This window comes from Anopheles maculipalpis, chromosome 2RL, assembly GCF_943734695.1.
Source record: "Anopheles maculipalpis chromosome 2RL, idAnoMacuDA_375_x, whole genome shotgun sequence".
Classification (NCBI taxonomy): domain Eukaryota; kingdom Metazoa; phylum Arthropoda; class Insecta; order Diptera; family Culicidae; genus Anopheles; species Anopheles maculipalpis.
In genome coordinates this window covers 52,953,283-52,978,480 of record NC_064871.1, presented here as the reverse complement: position 1 = coordinate 52,978,480, position 25,198 = coordinate 52,953,283, and the positions used below count along the sequence as shown (strand labels likewise).

General features: G+C 44.5%; 3 protein-coding genes across 4 annotated transcripts in view; 2 read left to right on the top strand and 1 right to left on the bottom strand.

The window, feature by feature from the left end:
* Nucleotides 1–3,674: 3,674 nt before the first annotated feature.
* Nucleotides 3,675–25,198, bottom strand: part of LOC126556609 (dedicator of cytokinesis protein 3) — a 54,701-nt gene continuing 33,177 nt past the window's right edge. For both annotated transcript variants that reach the window (XM_050211952.1, XM_050211953.1), the window contains 8 exons: nt 19,969–20,089; nt 17,068–19,881; nt 7,191–7,300; nt 6,826–6,843; nt 6,280–6,655; nt 5,970–6,191; nt 5,495–5,889; nt 3,675–5,433 (listed from right to left, as the gene is read on the bottom strand). In XM_050211952.1, the coding sequence (XP_050067909.1) occupies nt 3,693–5,433; nt 5,495–5,889; nt 5,970–6,191; nt 6,280–6,655; nt 6,826–6,843; nt 7,191–7,300; nt 17,068–19,881; nt 19,969–20,089 (5,797 nt within the window). In that variant the 3' untranslated portion in view covers nt 3,675–3,692. The remainder of the gene's footprint in view (nt 5,434–5,494; nt 5,890–5,969; nt 6,192–6,279; nt 6,656–6,825; nt 6,844–7,190; nt 7,301–17,067; nt 19,882–19,968; nt 20,090–25,198) is intronic.
* LOC126557169 (transmembrane and coiled-coil domains protein 1) lies at nt 9,663–12,077 on the top strand. The gene has a single exon (XM_050212851.1). The coding sequence runs from the start codon at nt 9,750–9,752 to the stop codon at nt 12,075–12,077; it is 2,328 nt and encodes a 775-aa protein (XP_050068808.1). The 5' UTR covers nt 9,663–9,749.
* Nucleotides 15,032–16,591, top strand: LOC126558003 (pre-mRNA-splicing factor RBM22). Its single transcript, XM_050213935.1, has 3 exons — nt 15,032–15,143; nt 15,225–15,278; nt 15,342–16,591. Exons 1-3 carry the CDS (start codon nt 15,090–15,092, stop codon nt 16,572–16,574), a joined length of 1,341 nt encoding a protein of 446 aa, XP_050069892.1. The 5' UTR covers nt 15,032–15,089; the 3' UTR covers nt 16,575–16,591.

The window sequence follows — 25,198 nt, the reverse complement described above, 5'->3', positions numbered from 1 at the left end:
AAAAGGCCAAAACATTGAGCGAGTTAGCTGCAGTTCGTTTGTAGGAGAACACTGTATGTGAATTGAGGGATAGAATTTTTGTACGAGTCAATGCAATACGTATGCGCGAGGTGTGAGGTGCGCAGTAAAAAATATATACATTCTTTACAAAAATATATACTATAAACGAAAGAGGGAGTTAGTTAAAGTTGATGCGCAGAACAAGAGAGGAAGAAGTAGCAAACGATGTAGGTCCCTCCCGGCGTAGGGTCTGTGCATGAAGTCATCAGGCAGCAGACACACTTCTATTGATATTGGGTCAATCAAACGTTGCAAGACTATTAGCATTGTTAGAAAGGGCTACACGTCCACAGCAGCTGGTTTCCACAACTTTCAAGTCCAAATTCTGTTTCAAGTTGTTGATTGTAGTTTTGAAATTTTCGGGAAACTCTTTGTGCATCACGTTCCGAGTGTCGCAGTAAACGAAACAGTAAACGAATCGGAAAACGTGTTAAAATTATAAGTAGTCATCTCCATCATTTTTTGTTTAATTTCGATCCTATTTGTTCAGTATGTGCAATGTACATTTTGGATGTTTCCGGTTCATCAATACCGGCCGGTAGAGTGAAGCACGCACGTATGCACAGGAAACTGTTTGCCAGGTTGTAATGTGAAGCAGAAGATAAAACACATACAAACGACTTAAAATTCTTATTACAACTATACTGTGTACAGAAGAATTAATCAACAAATCGACAGACATCGATAATACCATCGATAATAATCGAAGGTGATAAACTACAGCAAAACGAAATCAAAACCGGAACGATTGATCCCTTTTTTCCGAAATCGGTGTGATTTAGTAAAAAGCGGGAGACATAAACAAACAGTAACAATAAACATATAAAACAAAACAGGCGAAACGAACTTTGAAAAGTGAGACAAACGGCGCAAACGGGAAGCATAATTTAGCGAAAGATGTATTTTTGTTGAAATAAAACAGTAAACAGTGCAAACACTAAATACACTGCTGATGGAAGCGAAAAGTAAACTGAACAGTATCACACCATTAGGACCAGAACTATGCTTCTGATGTGAAATTTTCTTGGAAAAGGCAAGTATCATTACAAAATTGGACTAACAACTACTAATTGATCAAAATAATCCTGTGTTGTTGGCTTGAGCTTTTGAGGTCAGCCTCATGCGCTCAGGGCTCAAGCTCAGCATGTGCCCATATATCCTCAAACGCACAAGCTACTTCATGTGCTCGTGAGTGCCAGAATACCACACTAATCCTGAGCTTCTTTCGAGCATTTCCTACAGCGGCGGCGAACCTAAATTATAAGAAAGTTTTATTGTGGCATCTGGTAGGACCAGCTCTCTACGATTTTTAAGTTAAAAACTGAGCGTGGTGTTATACACATACATATACAGTACTTAGAATTGATGTATACGGTGTTATACGATACTTAGAACTGATTGGTAGAGCTGGCTTGGCAATCTTGAGGATCACCTTTTGCTATTGCATGGAACGAAAGCAATCCCCTCGAGAGGTAGGTAATGATCAACGATACAATATAAAGTCTGAGTTATCGCTAATAAGATAGTATTGGAAAAAATGTTCCAATATTTCGATCCGTTTAAATACAGTAATTCGTTACTCGTTATTGCAAACGTACCGTATGATTGAACAAATTATCTCAGCGATGCTCACCGCACTTAGTAAGGATAATATTTTTTCGATTTGAGACTCTCTGATATTTGCGCGTTCCTTAGCTAAGTGCCCCGCCAACTCGTTAAAGATGTATTGAGCGACGTTCCCCAAAGCGGTTCCATAAGGCACAATTATAGAGACGAGTTGGTGCTTCCAAACATTGTGCAAATCATAGCAGCGATCATTCGCAGTCGTTGATCAATAATCTTTCTCTATCTACACACCACTGCTTCGTGTCCTTATGGTCATGGTTGTCTACAAAGCTTCTAGAATTCAACAGCTTCACTGCGCACACGCACTTGTATATCAGTTCCGGCTAAAGGTAGGTTCGGCGATAACTGGGACATTAGGGTACTAGTTTTATAATACACTTTCAATTCTTAACCCCCTTAACGCCCAGTTGTCAGTTTCTTTCTTCATTTCGCTTTCAAGTTCACAAACAATAACTCCGAACAACATCTAAAATTACTGTAGCACTGATTTTTTATTAGGTATTTACCTTAAAAGGATCAAGATGGAACTTTATCTGCATACAGTCACCATAAAGGTTGAGTAGTAGTAGTAGTAGTAATAATAGTCAGTGGTCTGCCCTAAGCTGCACACCGATTCACACGTACAAACTAACCATACTAAATCATGATGAAGCAAAGTGTCCCTCACACTAGCTCACTCCTTCTCTTATTCTCCATCATATTCTCTCCCATTTTTCTACTCATTTGCCTATTGCTTTTGTCTTATCTAGTTAATAGTTCTTCGATAAGAATTAAAATTCCCTTTCCCGAGATTGGGGTTTTCCCACTCCCATCATTGCTGGTTGACTAGGTAGATTGTTGTAAAGGGAAATGTAATTTTTTCATCTTTTTTTGCTTTTAAATCGAAAATGCGGAAACGGGATAACAAGCAGAGCGTAGAGTGGGATTAATTAATTTATGTATGTATTGCATGCATGCGCCATTACGCCCTGGGGAGATAAATCTGGAGCCTAGTTTCTGCCTGTGCTTCTCATTTGGACGGCCCAAAAGTTCTTCCCTCGTCAGATCCTGCTGCCACTGCTACCTGATTCCTTTTGATGGGTAAAAATACTAGATTGAAATCACACTCGTTTTCTGTACCTCCCGGCAATGCTGCCGTGTACCACACTTCTTGCTTAAAGAATGATAGCCCACTGACCGGGATTGATTGCGTATCTTAGTTTACTTCTTTTCTAAATGCTAAATAATTTCGTTCATAATATCGTTTTTATAGTTTTATTTGGTTATCTCTTCACACGATGCTCTCGGGTGGAGCACGTGTTGAGGGACAGGGACATCTTTAAAGTTTTGCTACACTTTTTTGTTTGTTTTACTAAATATGGTTAAAGTTTTTTTTTCTTTTGTTTTTTTGGCAAATCGATTCTTTCACACACACACGCACACGCACATATACAGAGACGAGCTGATGAAATTCAGCAATCGATCTCCTCTGCAAAATATTTCTCTTACAGATGTAGATATAGATCCTTCGTCGGATGGCGCGCGATGAGATTGAGTAATTGTATGCTGGAGGTATATAGTAATTCATTGTGTGGAATTCGTTTTCGATTAAATTATGGATGTATGTATAAATGTGTATATGCCTATATATGTAGAATGCAATACGTACGCTTAATTTGTGGCTGTGTATATATATATACCGATAAATATAGCAAGCATGGTTCCAAACGATGCGTCCTCTGCAAGCACGTGGGGAGGTCCTCTTACGTCGTTCCTGAATGTAATTCTCGTTGGTATGTAGTTGCTTTCTTGTCGTGTAGTTATCATCCTATCCCATCCGACTTTTTCATATTCACAGACGCGGGATGATTGATAATAAAGAGATTGCACATTTATATGTTCTTCCTTGCCCACCCTTGGACAACGTGTTTGGACAACACCTTCACAAGTACGATCGAAAACGATCAGTAAAAAAGTCTTAGTACTCCGCTTCTCACACATAGACACACTCACGCAGACGATCAAGCTTAATAGAATATTTCATCCTCATCATCCCGCCGCAAGGAAATGATCGTGGTCGTGGTAGTTGTCGTTGTGATGGAACTAAGTTCCAACGCTTCACCGGACGTTCCGTTCACACCCGAACCCCCTCCCGACCGTCCTGGGCTAGGTGTCAGCTTGGCACGCTGAACGCCGCCGCCACCACCACCACTGCCAGCTGGATTGTCGCACTCGTCGCTAAACGAATCGCTAAAGTTATCGTTAAACATTGGCGGTGGCGCTGGGCTAATGTCGTTCAAGCTTAACTGCTCACCGTCGGACGAACTATTCGTGCTTAGATTAAGCGACTGATTGCGCTGATGGTGGTGATAGTGCTGCCCATGGAACCCGAGGGAACTGTTATTATTGTTGTTGTTGTTGTTATTGTTATTATTGCTGACCACCGTTCCAGCTCCAAGGCCTCCAGCCGGAAGCGAATGCTGATGGTGCAAGGATGCCGACTTTGGCGGAATCGGCGGTGGCGGTGGTTGCGTCAAGCCAGTTGAAGGTGATGTTCCCGCCATCATTGGAATGCTTTGGTACGCCTCAGGATTGGAGTTGGTCTTCTGATGACCACGGACTATGGATGGTTGCTGTGACATCGCCAGCTGTAGGGTATTTCCATTTGCAATGATATTGTAATCGTCGTGTGGCGTTACGGTAGATGAATGAATGGCCATCGGTTGATGGTAGTGTTGGTGGGATGGTGGTGCAACACACCCACCTTCACCTACTGCCACTGTCCCCGAGGAGGATGATGCGACGTTGAGATTGTTCAATTCCTGGGTGCTGGTAGAAATGCCCGAATCGCGATAGAACCCTTGCCTAAACTCGCTCAAATTCCGTGGACTGCCGTAATTACCACTGTCGTTGAGCGATATTTCGTACAGTGAGTACTTCTTTTGCCGGTTCTTGCCCGGCAAGCTGTGCTGCCCGGCATGCTGCTGCTGTTGAAGCTGTTGCTGCTCTACGTACTCGGTAAATGGCATCGGATTGGAGCTACGCTTGTCGGGTGTATGACCACGCGGTGGTAATGGTGGTGCGGTAGGTGAACACACTGCTGGCAGCATCATACCGCCGGCACTATCACGCGGAGGAATATTTGGTACAGGGGAGGAGGTCAATGCCGTCATAGGAACGATTCCCGACAGCGAAAGAGCCTTTTTGTTTACGGACATGTACGTGCCGTCATAATCTTCCGGGAAGTAAGCCAACTCCTGGGGTCCACCGTTCATCGTACCGATCTTCCCACCCGAACACGGTTCACCCCCTTGCTGCTGTTGACCGATCGGTAGCGGAGGGAGAGGTTTTGTTGGAATGTTAATGTTCGTCTTCCATTCGGCCGTACTCTTCTCCAACTCGAGGAACGCTTCCGACAGCCGGTTGTGCAGAGGCAACACCTGTTCTGGTGCAAGACTACGATGAAGTTCCAACGCTTGGCGCAGTATTTGCATCTGCTCGAAGATCAATCGCTTCAACCGTTGCACGTGCACACTTTGGTCACGACCCTCGGTCGATTTGGCAAAGCGCTCGGAGAAGAACGCATCCTGATACTTGCTGAAACCTCCGTTCACGTTCGCATCGACCGATCCTTGCAGACGCATCGTAAACGGGTTAAGATTACGCTTCGGATCAAGCCGATACTGGATGATCAGATCGGACAGCTCCTTGTTTACGTTCGCTATGGTTTCGCACGCAAACTCCACCGGCGTTAGCTCATGTTCCGAACTGTAAATGATAATATTGTCAGTTGTCAAAGTAAAGAAAATCTAAAAGAGTCGACACTTACGTCTTGCTCACTTCGAACCACCGCAAGATGCCCGGTAAGGGTTGAGCCGTTTCGTAAATTGTTCGAACAATCCACAGAGACTTGAACTCATTGTCCTTGTCAACCGTACCTTTGTGCACGGGCCGATCGTACTGGAACCGGGTAACGTCGTTCACTTCGTAGTACTTGGAAATCTTTTCCGGGACGGTCACTTTGGCACTTTTAAGATGGTACGGATCGGCGATCGGTCGCACATTAACGACGTGGAACCGTTGCTCGGACGAGTTGAGTATTGAGCTATCCGGTGGATATTGCTTCTTGTCTAGTATCAGCGCAGTCGGGAACTCTGTCTGCAGCCGCTGTATGAATGCTCCAATCCGTTCATACTCCAGACCACGGTAAATGAATTGTTTGTTCTTTGCGCCAAATGAAGGAAGAAAAGATCCGCAATTAACGAAAAATGTGCTTTTAAACATCACGATCACGCGGTACATACTCGAACAAATGATGGAAATCCGGTACCGTAGTACCCTACGCGAAAGTATTCCGGCTCGGGACGCAGTTGGGTGAGTATGTTCTGGAAGAATTTCGCTTCCTGGACCAGCACATCACTCAGCCGGTTGTAATCGAATCGCTTGCGCTCGTAAAACATGGCCAACTCCTTGCACAGTGGGATGCCCTTCTCCCAGCATTTGCCCTTGTCGAAATAGCTTATAATCTGCAACATAAATCGCAAGCACATTACATTAAACCCCCTGTCACGAACACAGAGCGATCGCTCCAGCACTGCGTTCGCCAATACTTACATTTTTGTAAATTTTCTCCTTCTGCTCCCATTCCCGTGGACCGTTCGATTCCGATTCGGAAATGTTTTCACTGTCCCAGGATAGCATATCGGCGTACAGCTTAAGCGTAAGACCTGCCTCGACGTAGTTTTCCGCCCCCAGATGCAGATCCAACAGTTTGTAGATGTAACGGACGTACATTTCCTTGCGATTGATTTCATCGTTGTAGAAGTTGAGCAAATTCACCGTACAGGTCATACGTTTGTCACGGTTTTCATCACCCTGCATGACGCTGCGATAGTCGAGGAGCCGTTCCAACAGCCGCGTTACGGAGGAAATGAATGCAATTCCAGACTCGCGCCAGGAAGGATTCTCCGTCTGCACCCGTTCCAACAGTCTGGTGGAATCGGCGCGTTTATGGTGAAAGTTGCAAAGGGAGAAAGAAACATTTAATCGGTTCTGTGTTATGTTTAACATATCATTCTGGGCATATCTCATCCATAGGCAATGAAACGTGTGAGCGATACTTTCGTGAAGGAACTAATCCGGGGTTAAGTGAAAACTTACGCTAGACACAGTTGCTCCCTACAGATATTTGGGGGGTGTGCAGGATGTGCGATAGGCACAAACAAGGGAAGAAACACGACACGGAGACGCATTTGTAGTAGTCGCATAATGTAAAGCGCAGACAATACACGGCGATGCACGATTTCGATGTTTTTCATGACAAATGATAAAGATGAGCAATGGCGATGATGACGCATTTTAGTGTATGTAATTTTAATAACAACGTTAATAATTGTGATTAGTATTCAGTCAAAATTTCTCTGAGTTATAGTTAGTACATTGTTAGTTGAGTTATGTACAACAAATGCAAAGAACATGAACATGATGGACATTCATGAGGCTGTAACATGAGCTAAAATACTTACATCGTACTAAATAGTTCGCGATATTCATCGTCTCCCTTGTTTTCACTAATAAGTAAATCCAGCTTATCGATCAGTTCGCTTTCTACCAGCCGGAATGATCCACGGGAAACCTAAGGACAGAAAAAAAACGTTTTAATCTAATGTTAGCTCACATTACAGGCAATTTTCCCATTTTGACTAATCATTAAAAAATTCAAAAAAAAATCTATAAATACCTTTAAAATTGTAATCAATTATCTGATAGAAAATACATAAAAACGTCTTAGCTAAGAAGTAATTATCAATATATATTTTCCCATTTACACATTACTTTTTTATTAGGGGTTGGGTCCGTGCAATGAAAACGTTCCATTAGGTTTGGATAAGTAAACTTTGTGTAAATAAAGTTATCAGCAATTAAAATCGTCTGAGAATTGGGTTTCATACCCCATAGGCACGGAGCTACATGCGTTAAGCGCTTGCCACAGTGACTGGGCAAATTAGGAGCATGACTCATGTTTAAAGAAAACACCTGTCCTTCTGCCTTATCAGCAATTACACGGAATTTCGTTCGACATCTGATAAAATCAATAGTTTTACCGGAGATAAGCTCGCCATCACCATACCAATGTCATTACCAGTCTTATCACACCTGCGATTGTTGAGCAATAAGGAATGTGTTTTTTTTTTGTCTCGTTATCTTTTTCTCTTCCCAGAAATGTATTAGCATTCATTTTTACAATCAAATTATAAGCATTACTACATTTCGATCCATTCTAACCAACCAATTTCGCTGCCATTCAAAACACATTTTGCGCTATTCGCCTTACCGTGCGAGCATGTGACAGCACGGGCGAAAAGTGTATTCGCCCCACCTATCAAATGCAGGATTCGAGCAGGTCCGAGTTTGAATTCGAGCACGTTTTAACGAAGCAAGCTCCGTCGACTCAACGAAAATTGTCAAGCAAGCAAGCGAACGAACAACACACACATCTCGCACCCCGGAACCAAAAATCGTCGTCCCCCTGAGAAGTGCAGTAGTGAGGTGATTTGGGTGGAGAATTTGATGAAAAGCAGTATCATCACACCTGCCGCACGAACAGAAACGAACCCACAGTCAGGCCAGCCACCAATAAATTGCTCTCCACGCCAAGTGTGCACTCGGGATGTTGTGAAATATTATGATAAATGCTTGAGGTGTGTGTTGGTGGTTGGTTTAAGTGTGCGCGGGTCAAACGAAGAACACAGAGCCTCCTACGAATCGACGAAAAACACAATAAAAAAGCCAGTGCGTAGAATGCGCTGATTGTAGCAGCCGCCGCCGCCGCCGCCGTTCGACCTTCTGTTCGTGTCTGCCTGCTTGCTGTTACACCATCGAAAAGAAAAAGAAACTATGCGCTCGATGTTTGGCCATGGTAGTATTAAGCTACGGCGGAAGAGCGTAGACAAAACGCAGCAGCAGCAACAGCAGAAGGGCACATAGAGGGAGTATGCATCATATTTGCGGCCAAGGGGACGATCGGTCGGTCGGTCAGTCAGCGAACGAGGAAAAAACAGCAGTGTATCCCTTTAATGCATCGGTGTGTACCATGATGCATTTGAAATGGTAGTGTGGAGTACGACAGAAGCACACATACACGAAATCAAATCATTAACACACAACTACACAGCGGACAAACGATAGAACGAAAAGAAAAAAGTGCGTGGCTGCTGCTGCTTCGTTATCTCAATTATGCGATGTGTGTCTAATTGAAATTTAACAACGGTAGCAAAAAAAAGAGAGGAAGTACCCGGAAGGAAGTGATACCGTTTTACCGTGCCCTTCAAACGGAGAAACAACAACACCCGATCAGGCTGGCACTGATCGGCACTATCCCAAACTTGGAAATCATTCGCTAGGTTCGATTAATCCCCACCCTTTTCTAGTGCAATCCTTTCGGGCGAGCAACAGCATCGTCGTTATGATGCAAGTTGGTTAGCAATAGTAGCTCTCTACATTGAAACATTGTCATATCGCACTAGACCGCGCATCCCCACGCAGAACAAAAAGACCACACAGAGACAAAACCATCATTATGTTCCTGTAGACAACAACAAAAAAAAAGAGTGGTGGCAAATATGAATCACCGCGAGCAGCAGTAATCGTTCAAAGCAACAACAGGCCAGTGCAGAGTGTCCGAAAAGGAAGTGGAATTGTAGAGTGCGCTTAACGACGGTCAAGAAAAGAACAGCAAAAGCAGAAACGTGCTACATCCTGGGGACGGGTCGCGTACGCAGGTACGCAGGACGACAACCGATTGCCCCTAAGGGTAATAACATAACCTACGAAAAGCCCTCAGGGAACGCATGAAAAAGCATCGGCAAATTGGTGCATAGACGTCGCGACGACAAATTCTGATTGGGCGCTGTCCGTCGGCGGCGCCACCCCGCCGTTGCATCGGTGTTTGTGTGCGTTACGCATCCATCATCCACAACACACCACAACGGGGCGGCGGGTGTATTTTATTGTTGAGCGCGAGTGTGTCTCTCTCTTAACAATAATTATCGACAAAGTGGTAGTAAGGGCTGCGAGGGCAGTGCATGGATTTATATGATACGTTACAAGCAGCAGCAGCAAGAGCGGTGACCAGTTTTCACCCAGACACGACAAAGGTGGCTCGAAAGGCAAACAACAACAGCTGTAGCAGTAGTAGTGGAAGTAGTCTAGTCACAGGAGGGACCGTTGTCACTGATTGTGATTTCCTTCCCAGTGCTGCGGCTAATCGCAATAGCAGGCTGGAAGAACAGCACTATCGACCAGCAGTTCGTAGCCCGGTACCGCGACGACACCACCATCATCCAAGACAGCAACGGCTGGGCAGTTGCGACAGTGCTGGCAGCAGCAGCGGCGGTGGACGACGAGATAAGCACACTAGGGACAGATCCCGCGAGGAAGCGGCGATAGTAGTAGCAGGGAGCAGCGGCCGATCGCTGGAAATGACTACGGCGACAATGGAAATGCTAACGACAGCGACAACAACCACGCCTGCAACAGGCAATTCCTCCTCGATTGCCAGTACGACTGCAGCCGGCGGTGGAAGTGGTAGTGGTGGTGTCCCGTTCAGTACCGGTGCCAGCCTGGACGAGATGATGCGCGGCGTCGATTACAGCAATCTGTCCGGTGTTGTACCGCTGCTTGAGGAAGTGGACGGCAACCTGACAACCGTGTCACAGCACAGCAATGATTCGATCGAACGTACACTGCTGCCGGGTTCGTCCTCGTCCGGCGGTCAACCGCACGGTCACGCTCACCACCAGAAGGGCCATTCGCGGGGAAGCAGTGCACCGCAAGCGTACGATCGTATCACGACCAAGATCGCTTGCACGAAGGAACTAATCCGGAAGGAGCAGGAAGCGCGCGATTCGAACGTGAACGAGTATCTGAAGCTAGCAGCTAACGCCGACAAGAACCAGCTGCAACGCATCAAGGCCGTGTTCGAGAAAAAGAATCAAAAAAGCGCCAACAACATTTCCCAGCTGCAAAAGAAGCTCGAATCGTACAACAAACGCTACAAAGATATGCAGCAAACGCAACAAAAACAGGCCCAACAGCAACAATCGCAACAGCAGGTAGCACAGCAACAGCATGCCGCCGCTGCAGCCAGCTTATTGCTGCAGCAGCAACAGCAACAACACCAGCAGCAGCAAGCGATACTGCTGACCGGTGGCAGTCAAACGTTACCACCGAATTTGCAGCAGCTAGCAGTTACGACCAATCAGCAGCAACAACAAAGCTTTCTACAGCCTCGCGAAATGTTACGCGATGTGGGCCAGGGTCTGAGGAACGTCGGAGGTAACATTAGGCACGGTGTGACCGGGCTGTCGGCAACTGTGATATCGAAGCCTCGCAAATTTGCTCATCTGATACGGAACAAGTTTGGCAGTGCGGACAACATTAACCAGCTAACGTCCACCTGGTATACTGGGAGTGCCGCCGATAGCGAACTTTCCGGGATGGACGTTACGGGTAGCGCCGAGGGACAACAAACGACACCAAATGCGAGTGGCCCCGGTGGTGGTGGACAGAGCAATCAACACAACACCAGCATTAGCGATAGCGAAGGTCGACGCACACATGGCGCAACACAAGGCCATCAGCACCATCAGCAGTTGCATGGAGTGTCTTCGGGCCATCGTCACCACACCGGTGGTCCTGGACCTGGTGGAAAATACAGCGAACATGACAGTGAATGTAGCAGCGTCACGAGCGATAGTATACCGCTTGGTTCGGACAAACACCGGCTAAGCTGTAGCCAGCGATGCGTCAATTATAAAGCCCTCAACGAACTGCGCGAAGAGTACCAGAAGCTAAAGGAGCGGCTGGATCGAGTCGAGCTGGTACAGAAAGAAGTGACCGAACTATCGATGGCGCTCGAGAACGAACGCTATCGAGCGGATCGGCTCGAGGAGCAGATAAACGATCTGTCCGAGCTGCACCAGAACGAGCGGGAAAATTTGAAGCAAGCGATTGCCGACCTGGAGGAAAAGGTTCAATACCAGAGCGACGAACGGTTGCGGGATGTGAACGAAATTCTCGAAAACTGCCAGACGCGCATTTCCAAGATGGAGCAACTGTCGCAGCAGCAGTACGTTACGGTGGAAGGCATCTACAACTCCAATGCACGGGCCGTCGTCGTCAAGCTGATCAACGTCGTGCTGACCGTGCTGCAAGTAATCCTGCTACTGGTGGCAACGGTCGCCGGTATCATAGTGCCATTTCTCAAGACACGACTGCGGGTGCTGACGACGCTGCTGTGCACGCTGGTGCTTATAGCGATTGTACGTCAGTGGCCGGACGTACGGGACACGGGCGTACATCTGATTCGGATCCTGCGCAGCCAAGTCGTTAGCGATACGGGGGCCACCTAGAGGGATTGTGTAGATTTTAACCAGAGAGAGTAGCAGGAAGGGTGTGGTGCTAATGTAGAACTGGCGACCAAATTCGATTCGAATGCTCACAACACACACATACACGCAGGTGTGTTTCGTTGCGTACCGTGGAATATCGGTAAGCGCTCGTTTAAGTGACGACGATGTCAGCATTTTTGCTCAAAATCAAATCGAGTCCGGAAGTCTCTTAGTAGTAGGTAGTTCGCAAACGGTTGAACTATTTAAATATTGCATAGCCCCAGATGTTAGTAGTGATTGAACGAAAATCCATCCAAGACATGCTCCATTCACAAAACGGTTACACACCCAAATATGCATACACACCAGAGAATGATAAAACTGTTTAGTATTATTGCAAATACTAGGATAAGAAAGAATACCGAACTCCTCTAAAAAGGGGTGGCGTGAAGCGTGCGTGCGTGTGTTACAATTGGCCATATATCATAAACACTTTGCTGCAATCTTGATTCCTGGGTAGAAGAAATATTTGTCCGTTCTTTCTGAATAAAGCGTTGCTCGGTTTAGCAAGTCTGTACGCGAAATGTAGACAAACTACGCTACTTTTAGAGATTCTTAAACTCTCTCCACTCGTATGGAAACATTCGGCTATTTAGCCACTGTTGTGTAGAGGTATCGTTCTGCAAAATCAATTCTGCTCGCATCACACCACAAACTATGGATAGAAGAAAGGACACGTTTAGCACAGGGAGTAATAACAAACGAAAGCAATCTTTTGTGTAGAGGAAGAACAAAACAACCCGCCCCAGTAGATGATGTAGTGTTGTGTGTTTGTCGACTTCAAGATTGGTGTATTAAGGGAACGATTGCAAACATACACATAGCAAAAAAAATTAAACCCCCTTCGTAGCCCTCCAATCACGATCACGAACTATCTCGGAGACGTTAATGCAAATCAAATACATGCTTTTCTTTTTTGATGTACAGCAAGTGTGTGGTGGCGTTTATCGTTGAAAGTTAGGCAAAGTTATACGACTATAATGTATGTTTCTCTTAATGCTATTGAGCTTCTTTTTTAATCATTTCTTCTACCAAGGGAAGCAATATTAAGTTATTCTTTATACGTGCAAGGAGCAGAATAAAAGTAAAACCACCCAAAATATGAAAGTAAACTGCGAACGAAAGAGAAAATTTGACCAGCAGTAATTGTGTGGTAAAAGTTATTGTGGTGGGGACTCGGGAAAGAGGAGTGTAAAATTATCTAATATGCTAGGCGCGAGGACGACGGTTCAATTTAAGTTAAGTGAAACAGAGGGTAATATTATTGCTATTATTATTATAGATCAAGTTATTGGCAAGAAACGAGAAACACGTTAGGCGAAAACTCTAGGGGATTTGTAGTGTGTAATTATCGTCGTGTTTAGTAGACAACAGTAGAGACACAATATAAGAATGAAGCGAACCTGCCACTGAACACTTACACAAAACAGCAACACAATCGAAAAAAGAAACAGCAACATGCATCCATTAGGAGTGCCCAGATAGAATCGAACGAACTACGTACGGACGTATTTGCATCACAAGGGAAACCAACCAACCAAACCAAAAACGAACGAAAAGTTTTAGAAGCAAGCTAAATGGACAAAAACAATTAAGGAAATATTTACCGATATTTCACATTTCAATGTTCAAACTAAACAATAACGCAAGTAGTAATCAACCATCGGGTGATATTTCCGAAACAAAACGATTTCTCCCGGAGGAAGAAGGAGGAGGCGGCGGGCACTGTGGCGGTTTGCCTGGCCCATTCAGCGGCCGGCAAATGAACGGAACATCAGTCATCAGTCATTGGGTAGTACTTGGACCCAAAAGCCTCCCACTTCCTCCTGCTCTTCTTCTTCTCTCTCTCTCTATGTTTCTCAATCTAGAGATTCGAAAAATAAAGGAAAGACTACAAAATAAAACAAATACCTAATACTTTCCTTTGCCTTATCTAATTACTTAACTAATCTAGCTTATCCTGTTGTGACCGAAAAACATTCTTCAACAATGTGATCGGATTGGAATGGCTAAATGGTTTTATACATTCAACTTCTTCACGGTACTATAATGCGTACATTCGTCCTCAAACAATAGGTTGGAACAAAATCGGAACCGGCTTTCGATGCTTCATCGTTAATAATGACGTCGGGACAGGTGATAATAATTCTGAACACCAAAGTTACAATCACCGTCAAATGGATCTTATGAAGTCATTATAGCCTTCTTATCGCCACCAGATCTTCAGACCACCAAAAGACAGTCCTAATTCTAGTAGCAGTTATCGGTGAGCTCTCATTAACGGCTTTATCGCTTCTTTTAAAACCCTATTTATGAACAAAATTCATATACGTGTATCTTTGTGTTCTTCTGCTTACGGAACAACATTTTCAACAAAGGTCAAATTAAAACATAAAAAGATTTAATCGTTTTTCTAATTCAAGTTGTTCAACATCACACAACAAGGCCGATGTTCGGCACACATGAAACGTTCAAGATTGAAACGCATGAAACAAGAAGGTCAAAGGTGTGTTTTGTCTTGGGACGTGAGCATGATAAAGTATTTACTGCTTACCAACATTTCTCACCGATTTCATACATAATAAATCGATGCAGGCTGAAGACCATTGCAAATTAAAAATTTTGTTCAATAGTGCATTCACGGGAAATTCATTTTTGCCGACAGTTCAACGCATCCCCCCGCATTTATTTTCCGCGCACTTTTCAAACAAGCAATTCGGCGCATGACAACTTGGCAACACTGCCATTTTTCGCTCCACCATCTCAAACGTCAAACGTAAACGTCACTGCGAATCCGTCACAACAGAAAAGAGGAAAAAAAAAGTTGGGTGCTACGTTTTTCCAAGCGTGTGTTTTTGCACTTGGTAAATAAGTTTTTTAGCTAAAAACAAACAACGTGTGACTTTTTGTTTAGTGGCTAGATTACGTTACATTTGTATCGAAACTGCGAAAACATTCGACAAAGCGTTCAAAATGGCTATGTCAAAAACCACAAACACGTACAATCGACAGAACTGGGAGGATTCGGTAGGATGTTGCTGGATGATACCGCAGCAACTATAATATGATGCTTACGCTTACGTTTCCGATTCCTCTTTTTTGTTTTAGGAATTTCCAATACTTTGCCAAACATGCCTTGGCGACAATCCGTACGTACGCATGGTAAGCACCGAAATCAGCACTCCAACTACACAACCCACACTTATCTCCGTTTGCCTGTTTCAGATCAAAGAACGCTATGGCAAGGAATGCAAAATCTGCACACGCCCTTTTACCATTTTCCGCTGGTGTCCCGGTGCCAGAATGCGTTTTAAAAAGACAGAAATCTGCCAAACATGCAGCAAGCTGAAGAACGTATGTCAGACTTGCCTGTTGGATCTGGAGTACGGTTTACCGACACAGGTGCGGGACGCTGCGCTCAAGATTCAGGACAAAATTCCAGAAAGCGATGTAAACAAAGAATTCTACATCCAAAACATTGAGTCGCAGCTAAAGGCGGGTGACGACAATACAGTTGCCGCTGGCACGGTGGGCAAATCGTTGGCGGCAAGCGATATGCTGGCAAAGTTGGCACGCACTGCGCCCTACTACAAACGTAATCTACCTCACATATGCTCGTTCTGGGTGAAGGGAGAGTGCAAGCGTGGCGAAGAGTGTCCCTATCGGCATGATAAACCTGTCGAACCGGACGATCCACTGTCGGAGCAAAATATCCGCGACCGGTACTACGGGCGCAACGATCCGGTGGCGGACAAGCTAATGAAACGGGCCGCCTCGATTCCAACGTTGGAACCGCCGGAAGACAAAACCATCACCACACTGTACGTGGGCAATCTGGGCGAGCACATAACCGAGGTGGACATACGGGACAATTTCTATCATTACGGTGAAATTCGTTCTGTTTCGCTCGTTCCGCGACAGCAATGTGCATTCGTGCAATATACCAAACGAGCCGCTGCAGAGCTAGCCGCAGAAAAGACGTTCAACAAACTTGTGCTTGGTGGGAAGAAACTGACAATCAAGTGGGCACACTCGCAGGCCAAATCGACTGCTTATGCACAGAACTCTGTCCCTCGTGGTGCTGGTGGTGGTGGTAACCGAATCTTTGATCCCGTACCCGGACTCCCAGGACAGTTACCGATGCCTCCAAATCCGACGGACTATTTTAATCTGCAGGCTTCAGAGATGGCTGTGCTGCCACCGGGAATGAAGATACATCAATTGCCGCCGGGACTGATACCTGGGGCGCCAAGTTATGCTTCGATGTATCAACAAGCCGGTGGAGGTTCCTCAGGGATTCCACCTTCGGCCGGAGGTGCAAGCTCCGGTGAGGCAGGAAGTAGCAGTAGCACCAGTGCTGGTGGTCCTGGCCATTCCATGATGCCACCGGCAATGCATCAACAGCAATTGCACTATCCAAGTCAGGATCCTGCTCGGTTAGGAGCATTGAAAAAATAACATAAGTCACTCTAGCAATGTGACAATTATACAGCAAGTTCACGTATCATAAACATTCAATAAATTTCACCGATATCAGACAAACTTTATAGGCGATTCAATGTTTTTAGTTTTTTTTAAATACTTTTCCTAGCTTGCTTTCCAGTAGCCGAATGGTAGTGGCACGGATCATTCAAACTGTAGGAGCGGGTATCAAATCTTATTTGACCGGTTCCACCGGAGGAAAGACTGGCTATCTGGCTTTGTGGCATAAGTAAGATCTTGTAAGCTTAAAAACGGCCAGTCATGACACCGGTTAGTTCAACACACTCCCAGCATCAGTTAATTTGGTAGAAATAGCAAATTCGTTGAATACACCAACGAATCATCGATTAATTCCATATTACTCCCGCAAGGACTCATTCCCAGTTCAATGTAATATGTTTAAAGCTTTCTCACAATTCCATACAGAAAACAATGTTGTTAGTTCAATAAAAAGCAACTTTCCACCTACCTGTTCACACTGCATCATGTCGTAGAACACCGTAAACGTAGCCTTCCGTAATGCCGGTTCGGGAACGAGCGTAACCTCCAAAAATGGTCCCACCATCGACGGAATAAAGTGCAGCTTGTGCTCACCGAGCTGTGCCCACATGCTCAATATTTGAAAGCCCATCATCACGCGCATATCGCCATGCGTGCTCAATATTTTGCGCCGTTTTGTCTCATGATACTGCTCGATTTGCAGCGATGGCTGGGTGAGGAAGATGACCGCAACGCTAAAGTACGACCACCAAAGCTGCGAATCGAACGATTGTGGACCCAGGAAGCGGTATACCAGTGGCTTTGCTAGCTCCTCCAACGTACGCCGCAAGACATCGTTTGCGGCCATTTTCATCACCAACCAATCTTTCGAGAAAATCATCCAATCTTGTTCCAGTATGTCTTTGAAGATGGCCAAGCATTGCTGAATGAAATCGCGCAGCTCCTTTCCTCCGACAATGGCACCTACGGCTGTCGGACTGCTGCCACTTTGCTGTCGATCCCACATGCGTTGGTAGTGTGATTCGTCGAGCAGCTGTAGCAGTCCTAGCTTTACCGCAAACAGCGAGCAGACAAGATTTTCGTTCCCGCCATTGCTCAGCACGTTGATCGTTTGTAGCAGAATGGGAAAGATGTTTGCAAACAGTGTGTCTAGATCGTGATGGATGGCGTTCGATGGTTTTTCGCCAGTTTTGGCTTTCGCTTCATACAACTTTATCAGCACCTCAGCGAGTATTTCCGAGCACAGTCTTAACTCATCTCTGCGAGCTAGATGAATGCGAAGATGCTTGCACGCAATGTTCAGTATAACGGAGCGCAATTCGTCGTCTTGGAAGAGTTGACCGGATACCATATCCTTGATGGATTTCAGCTTTGCCTGTATCAGTGGTGGTTGTGCATCCTTCGGAACAGCGTCCAACATGGATTTGACAAGTGTTTCCAGCTCCGGACGAGTAATGATGGTACGCAACTGTTCAAACACGACGCCTGCGTTACTGAGCAGCGCTTCCTGTGTCGCTAGAATTTGTGTAGTACTCGGTACTGCGAGCATACCATTAAGCGAGAGGAAAACCGAAAACAGATCATTTTTAAACTTATCCTCATACTGACCGCCCGATGCGTGAGCGAACAGTTTGCGTGATTGAATGATTAGCTTGAAGATAAACTCGAGCGAACAAAAACACTGCACGATCGGTTCCAGATTGTCTGTAGTCGTCAACCAGTCCGCTAGGTGCTGCACCGACGATAGGAGTCCTTGATACACTAATGGTGCTGCGAAATGATTGCGTATGTATGCGTCCATTACCGGTTTGAAGTGTTGAAATTTGCTACTCTGCATCAGACTAAATATGTTGACTAGCACGTGAAACACAAGCCCCGAATGCGGCGTACTGTTACCATCGTCGGTCGAGAACAGCGCAAACAGCGCATCCAGTACGTCCTGCAAGAATTTGATCAGCTCTTCATTGTGCAGCCGAAGTACGCGCTGCAGCGAATCCTGTATGCCTTCTGGTCTGTTGCGCCACTGAAGCAACGATAGTAAATCTCCATTTTGTGTCAGCTTCGTTGAGCAAAGGATAGTGCGCACATAAAAGGCTTCTTTCGAACTGCGGTGATACGGTGAGGGTGAATCGCCCACCGCTTGCCGGTCCCCGGCAGAACACGGTAGCCTTAGATACACGTTCGGTTGCACCTTTAACGGATCTTCACATTTGTATACGTACAATTCATGGGCTCCATCGGCTATGGTAGCACCACCGGTTTCCATGAGCCGTGCGAAGCTGAATCCGAACAGCTTTGGGTCCGATTTGTCCCTCGTCGAACAGCTGCGGAACTCGAAGCGAACATGTGCCTTGCTGAACTTATCGATCGGCACAAACATCCGGATCGTTTCGTTCCAAGCCGGCGAGTTGTTATGGTACAGCACCATCGATTTGTAGTACGCTTGCAACGGACTTCCGGACGCGATCGCAATGCATTCCTGCACCACACGTCCATTTTCATCCAGCACCAAAGCAGTAATCTCTATGTTTTTGGCCGTACTTATGCCGACGCGCTCGAATTCACCTCTTTCTAGCGTTAGAAACAGATCGTTACGTACATCACCCGGCATGATCACATCGGGGAAGCCTATCTTTTTGGTAATGGCAGTACCCTGAAACAGGATAGGTTGCTCCAGCTTTGCCTGACTGATTTCGCCGTGTAGCAGTTTCATGGACACTACTAGCCCGTAGTGTCCCTGGGTGCTTGCATTGATTGGTTGAAATTTTCCGCTCGCTTTCTTTATGATAAGCTCGTGCAGTTGGTGATAGTCTTTTTCCTCGCACTGAAAAATCTTAAAGCTAAATTCTTTTTCCTCCGACTCGACGCTGTAATCGAATTGGACGATTTCATTCAATGGCAGCACACCAACGCCATACGGCCGACGATAAGCATGCGTCGTAGTTGTCAGTTTATCGCCCTTCTTCACTGACTCCGAATGAAGCATTTTTCCTACGCGCATTACATTGGCAATCAGGTAAAGGTCCTGATTCAGATCGGATGATCCAAGATCGGTGAAGATGGTACAGTTATGGCTCGTTTCTACGTACGTCGAAAAGCCGTCACGTGCGATCCGCACTAGAAAGCGCTCCGAGAGCGCCCGCATACGATTAGTGTTGCCATCGTACAGGTAGAAATAGATTTCTGCATCGTCCCCTATCCGGTGTCCAAAATCACGCATGCAAAAGTACAGATGATGCGTGTGTATTTTTTTACCTGCTTTTCGCCGCAGAGTTCCACGGTTCTGCAAAATCAACGAAAGAAAAAACCAACGGAATTATGCCTTCTTTGCTCACATTACGTGCCGTTCGTTCTACCGTTTGTTACATACCGATGCTGCCTTTGCATTTTCAGCACTGTTAACGTGTACTTGGTGAAGTGATACTATACCAATTTTCTGTGGATCCACTGCTAGGGTGCCAGATCGAGGTACAAGATCTAAGCCAAGTTTTCTGGAATAAAAATAATGCAAAGTAGGAATAACTATTAGTTAAAACAGTTCATGAATGTGGGGTGTGGATAGAATACATAATTTAATTGATGAATAATCCATAAAGTCACTTTTTATATGTATACATTCTTCATTTAAAATACATCTTGGCGATGTCTTTTAAATGAAGTCTTTTAAAATTTCTACTAGTTGCAGCTCGGTCTTTCAACCTGTTGTCAAATTTTGGCGAAGAGACGAATAGAGCCATTTGTCTCTTTTTCTAGAAAATTTAATTTCTATATAAACAGAAAGAAAAACTTCACATCCTAACCTTTCGTTATTGAAGAATAAAGTTTTGAAAAACGTTCCGCTGCTCTATCAAGAATAGAGTGTTGTTCGTTTACAAAACCTGGACAATCAAATCGTAGACCTAACATAACTAGAATAAATGGTATAAAAGCAGCATATTGCTCTGGTTTTCTAGTTCAGGTTAGAATACGCTTTCTAATTATCATTTTATTGATTTAACTATTCAATTTGGAAGTGATTAGAGAATGGCGTATACTGGTATCAATCTTGTACGTTCGCTAAGCGTAGAGATAACTCTAGACTTTCATTCTGTACTATCCTTTATACTTCAATCAAACAGGAAAAAGTACAAAGGGTAAGCAACAAAACGAATAAAATTATTAATATTAAAGTTGATATGAGCCGACAATGTTTCGGATCGTTCACAAAAAAATCATACTATTTTACGATATGAAACAGTCTAAAGTAAAGATACGAACGAAGCCCAAAACAATGGAATTGTTTCTTCTTGTGCTGGATCTTCGTCTTACCCATCTTTGCTGAATATAAATCCGCATAGACATCGAGCCACTCCAAAGGTAAAAGGCCCAAACTGTGAGAACTGATTGTCAGAAAAAAAAAACCGAAGCAATTTAAAGCAACATGAACGTCACATGATTCTTTTACGGTACACTTCCCCTACCTATACCCCAACCAGCACAGTTGGTCCTTTACTTCGCGACCTGTACTTGAATGTTACGATTTCAGCCACTTCACATAGGAAGCAGCATGGAGCAATTTTGTGAATTTTATGCTTTCACTGCATTGGGACAAAACACACGTTGACAGACTCGCACTTCGTCGTCCGGTTGCATGGACCCTCCTCGCACTGCACCAAGCCTAAAGCAAGTACGCAAAAGCATACACCGTGTGCCTATGCTCCTGTTACCAACGCCTGCTGACATGTGGTGCCACGGCACGAACTTGGCAACGTTGCACACACCACCGCCGAGTAGGAGGCTCCGGATATTTAACGCTCAAGAAAGAAGCCCATAAAGAGAAATACCTCACGTCAAATGCAGACGGCCAGCCCAGACCAAGAGATGATCAATTGAAGGGCGATAGGATGCGCGGCGAGGAAAGGCGCTGGGAACAACATCCATTTAACGAACGCACCCCATGATCGCAACCTGTGTATGTGTGCATGTGTGCGAACGATCGAAAGATGGCGAAGGTTCGACCAGCGATGCAAGTGTAACTTCACGCAGTCTCCGTCGAAGGCTCTTTTCCTACTCCTGAGAAGAATTAACCTGTTCCAGTGCTGAGTGACGAACCTCCTCTTCACTGCCAAATAGGGCGCGCATTATAAGGCTGAAAGCTTTCCAAGGGTAACACAGAAGCCGGCACTCATCGCAGCACGCACACACATTTACGGCCAATGGGAGTAACCGTTCAGGTGAGCAAACGTTTCGTCAAATTGAGCGCCGGGTCTGCATGGGAAACTTCCAGTGAGAGCTGGAGTTTCCACAGATGCTGAGATTGGTTTTAACAGTCATGCTGCGTCCTTCTTCTTCATGATCGTACTATCGGATGTTTTGTTGATCTTTTTTTAATCGCCTTGTTTCATCGATCAATTTCAATACTTTTCAAAACAATTGTATTTATTTATCCTACATTTTTCATTTTATGTTCATCAGCTGATAAAACTGCATGATAAAAAAATATTTCAATAATTGATCTAATAGAATGCACTAACGATTGGTATCAAAATACGCCAAATATCTTTTACTATGTTCCAACTAGTTATTGAAGAACAATAAAAAAAGCTACAACTCTACCTTTGATGGAGTTTTGCGATGAAAAAAAAACGAATGAGCAAGGGCGAATCATACAAGAAAATGAGTAAGAAAGGCGAAGGAATGGATGAATAGAGAACTCGGAAACTGTGCAAACGATTCGGTTCAGGGCTCGTTAGAAACTAATTTGGTGGTTGTTCTGAGCAGCTTCTGACGATGCTGCTGACTGTGGCGCACTCTTCACAGCTACGAAAACGAGGGTGGAAGCGAAAGTGCAAGAGGGCGGCGAACTCAAAACCAGAAGGCGAAACCCTGAGCGATCTTCAAGGCAGGGATCCATCTCATGTCGGCTCTTCATTCTGACCCAGCCAGCGATTCGGCCATCGGCGAAGAGGTCTAAATGATGGGGAGCGAAATTAAAACCTTAATCTTTAACACGGCGCACAGAGCGGAGTGTACGTTGCTGCCTATACACACTTTCGTGTTTTTTTTTGTTGTTGCTCCTTTTCATCTCGCTTCTTAACCTATGGTTTAGGACTTGTATGGCTTACATTCGAGTCAATTTAATAATGCACATAGCTCCATCCGTTACAGAACGATCATGAGATTCTAAGTATTTTTTTCATGTTGTTTCTGGTTTCTAGGATTTAAGATCGTAAACGAAAGAATCCATACCAAGATTTGCATGTAAAAATACGAAATTTAATTTTGCTTTTAGATTCTTTAACAAACAAAACAAAAGGGAAAGTTCTGCAGAGTAGTAAAATAATTCATACAAATAAAGAAACTGTTTATGTCAAAATTGGAATTAGAATATTCTTCTTCTACTAGACAATACGGCGGTCAGCCGTAACTTCGTAGTCTCTAGTAAGCCATTCCGATGACCATGATGACATCGTAGGTCGTTAAGCCAAGGAGAAGAAGAAGATATGCATAAATACTAAGACAATATAACGGAGAGCCGTCATACTCAAATATAAATAAATATGAAATACAGGTTTTTATGTTTTAATTGTTCTCTGCTTTCCGCTGCTCCTATTATTCATCACAGCGAGTGTGCGATTAGAATTATTCTTTTCAACATATTAGTCATCTGGTAGAAATTACCTGCATAACATAACAAACACAAAACTTTAAGAGACACTAAGAGACCTAGACCTCAACACAAAAAACAGTGATAAATAAATTGTAATAAATAAATAAACTGTGACATGAAACATGGAACAATCGTCAAAGTTTTGAACTATTTTTAAGCTAATTTTTAGTCAGTTGGAAATCTACTTCGAATCCTCGAGCGTTATCTGAGACCACCCCAGGGTATATATTTAGCTCGCTAGAACAAAATCTTCTATATCTAAAGTCTGGTCTAAGCAACTGCATGCCTCTTAACGATCTACTGAATAGAATTCAGAATAGACGGGGCATCATGGTTCCAGTCATAATCTCCTGAAGGAATATGCACTAAGCCGTCATTTTTCTGTGTTGTAATGTCTCTAGTCCAGAAAGCAATCATCTAGTCCGGTGAGAAGGTTAAGGAGCATGATTCGCCCGTGGTAAACGATATCAATCGTTTCAATGCGATCAATGCGACGAAGACGAAATACCTGCTTGCCGGAAGCTCTGATCGTGATAGAACCCGCGTGGGAAGCAGCGTATTAGTCGACGGCGACAACCTCGAGGTAGTAGAGGAGTTCTGCTATCATGGGACTGTCGTAACTTCGGATAACGATGTCAGCAGCAGTCAGGGGAATCGTTCCTATAACGGCCTTCACCGTCTGCTGAGATCCCGAGATGACTTCGAGACCGCACTAAATGTGAGATACATCGCACACTGATTCGCCTGGTGGTATATGGTCACGTGTCTTGGACCATCCGAGAGGAGGATGCAAACGCTCTTGGCGTGTTTGAGCGTCGTACCTTCCGGATCATCTTTGGCCGTGTGTTCGAGCATAGAGGGTGGACAAGAAGGATGAACCACGAGCTTACTGAGCTATATGGAGAACCGGACATCCTGACGGTAGCAAAGACCGGCTGGATACGATGGTTGGGGCATGTCATGAGGAAGCCGGACTTATGCCCTGCCAAGAAGGTATTCGTCAGCGAACAGCGAGTTCGTTGGATGGATCGGGTGAAGGGAGATCTGTCGGAGATCGGGTGCCTACATGGATGGGAAGCTGCAGCCAGGGATCGAGTTTCCTGGAGATCTATTGTTGACTTTAAAAGAGCAGGCCAACATGAGTGAGCGAGTGAGTGAAACGATACAACAAAGTTTTTGCTGATTTGTTTTTTTTTTTACATAAGAAACAACTTGTGCTGTTGAGTTTTGTTCAAAACAGTTACAAAAATAGCTTTTGTTCTCCCACGGTCCCGCGATTATCCGGGCCAAGGATGAAGCGTTTTTGGTGCATAGAAAATATCAAAACGTCATCGTTGTTCCGGTCGGCCTAAACTGCCGGGCCCATGGAATCGACGTGGTACTGAACATAAAAATGTTAAACGCAAATGTTCCATATTTCTTTGAAGGATTTCTATGTCGCTTCTGCATCTTTTTTGGCAATACAACCTCGAATGATCTTGGTCTGCCATTTATAGGGAGGGTTCGCCTCTCAGGACTCAATAATCAATGCTGCATCGGGAAGACTAGCGCCGTAACTTGTCCCGGCCAATGGACCGCTCTTTTGTTTGTATTTTTTTACTTCTATATTAGGAGCCAGTTGTTTAGTATAAAGTTAAAAAAAATCTAAAAACCAACAAATCGGAAGCTTAAGAATAAAATAAAACTGCTGCATTTAAGAAAAAACTAGTGATAATCTTAAATTCATTTGCATACAATGCCATGAGTAATGAATATTTATACATAAAGCGAATAAGTTTAATTACGTCTGATGGACAGATCAACTTCACATCCACAATCAAGCTCACGTTAGTAAGAAACATACATTATTTATTTATTTTACTAAACACAAAGTTTAAACTATAGATGCATCCTGTTGATATTTTTGTTTCTTATTTTAATTTTTAATTGTTTCGTTAGTTGCAAACGTTTT

Bases quoted from the DNA above. Each gene is read 5' to 3' on its own strand.
- LOC126557169 (XM_050212851.1), top strand. From the start codon at position 9,750: ATGGATTTATATGATACGTTACAAGCAGCAGCAGCAAGAGCGGTGACC.
- LOC126558003 (XM_050213935.1), top strand. From the start codon at position 15,090: ATGGCTATGTCAAAAACCACAAACACGTACAATCGACAGAACTGGGAG. The intron at 15,144-15,224 runs GTAGGATGTTGC...TTTTTGTTTTAG, and splicing joins GACAGAACTGGGAGGATTCG to GAATTTCCAATACTTTGCCA. The intron at 15,279-15,341 runs GTAAGCACCGAA...TGCCTGTTTCAG, and splicing joins ACAATCCGTACGTACGCATG to ATCAAAGAACGCTATGGCAA.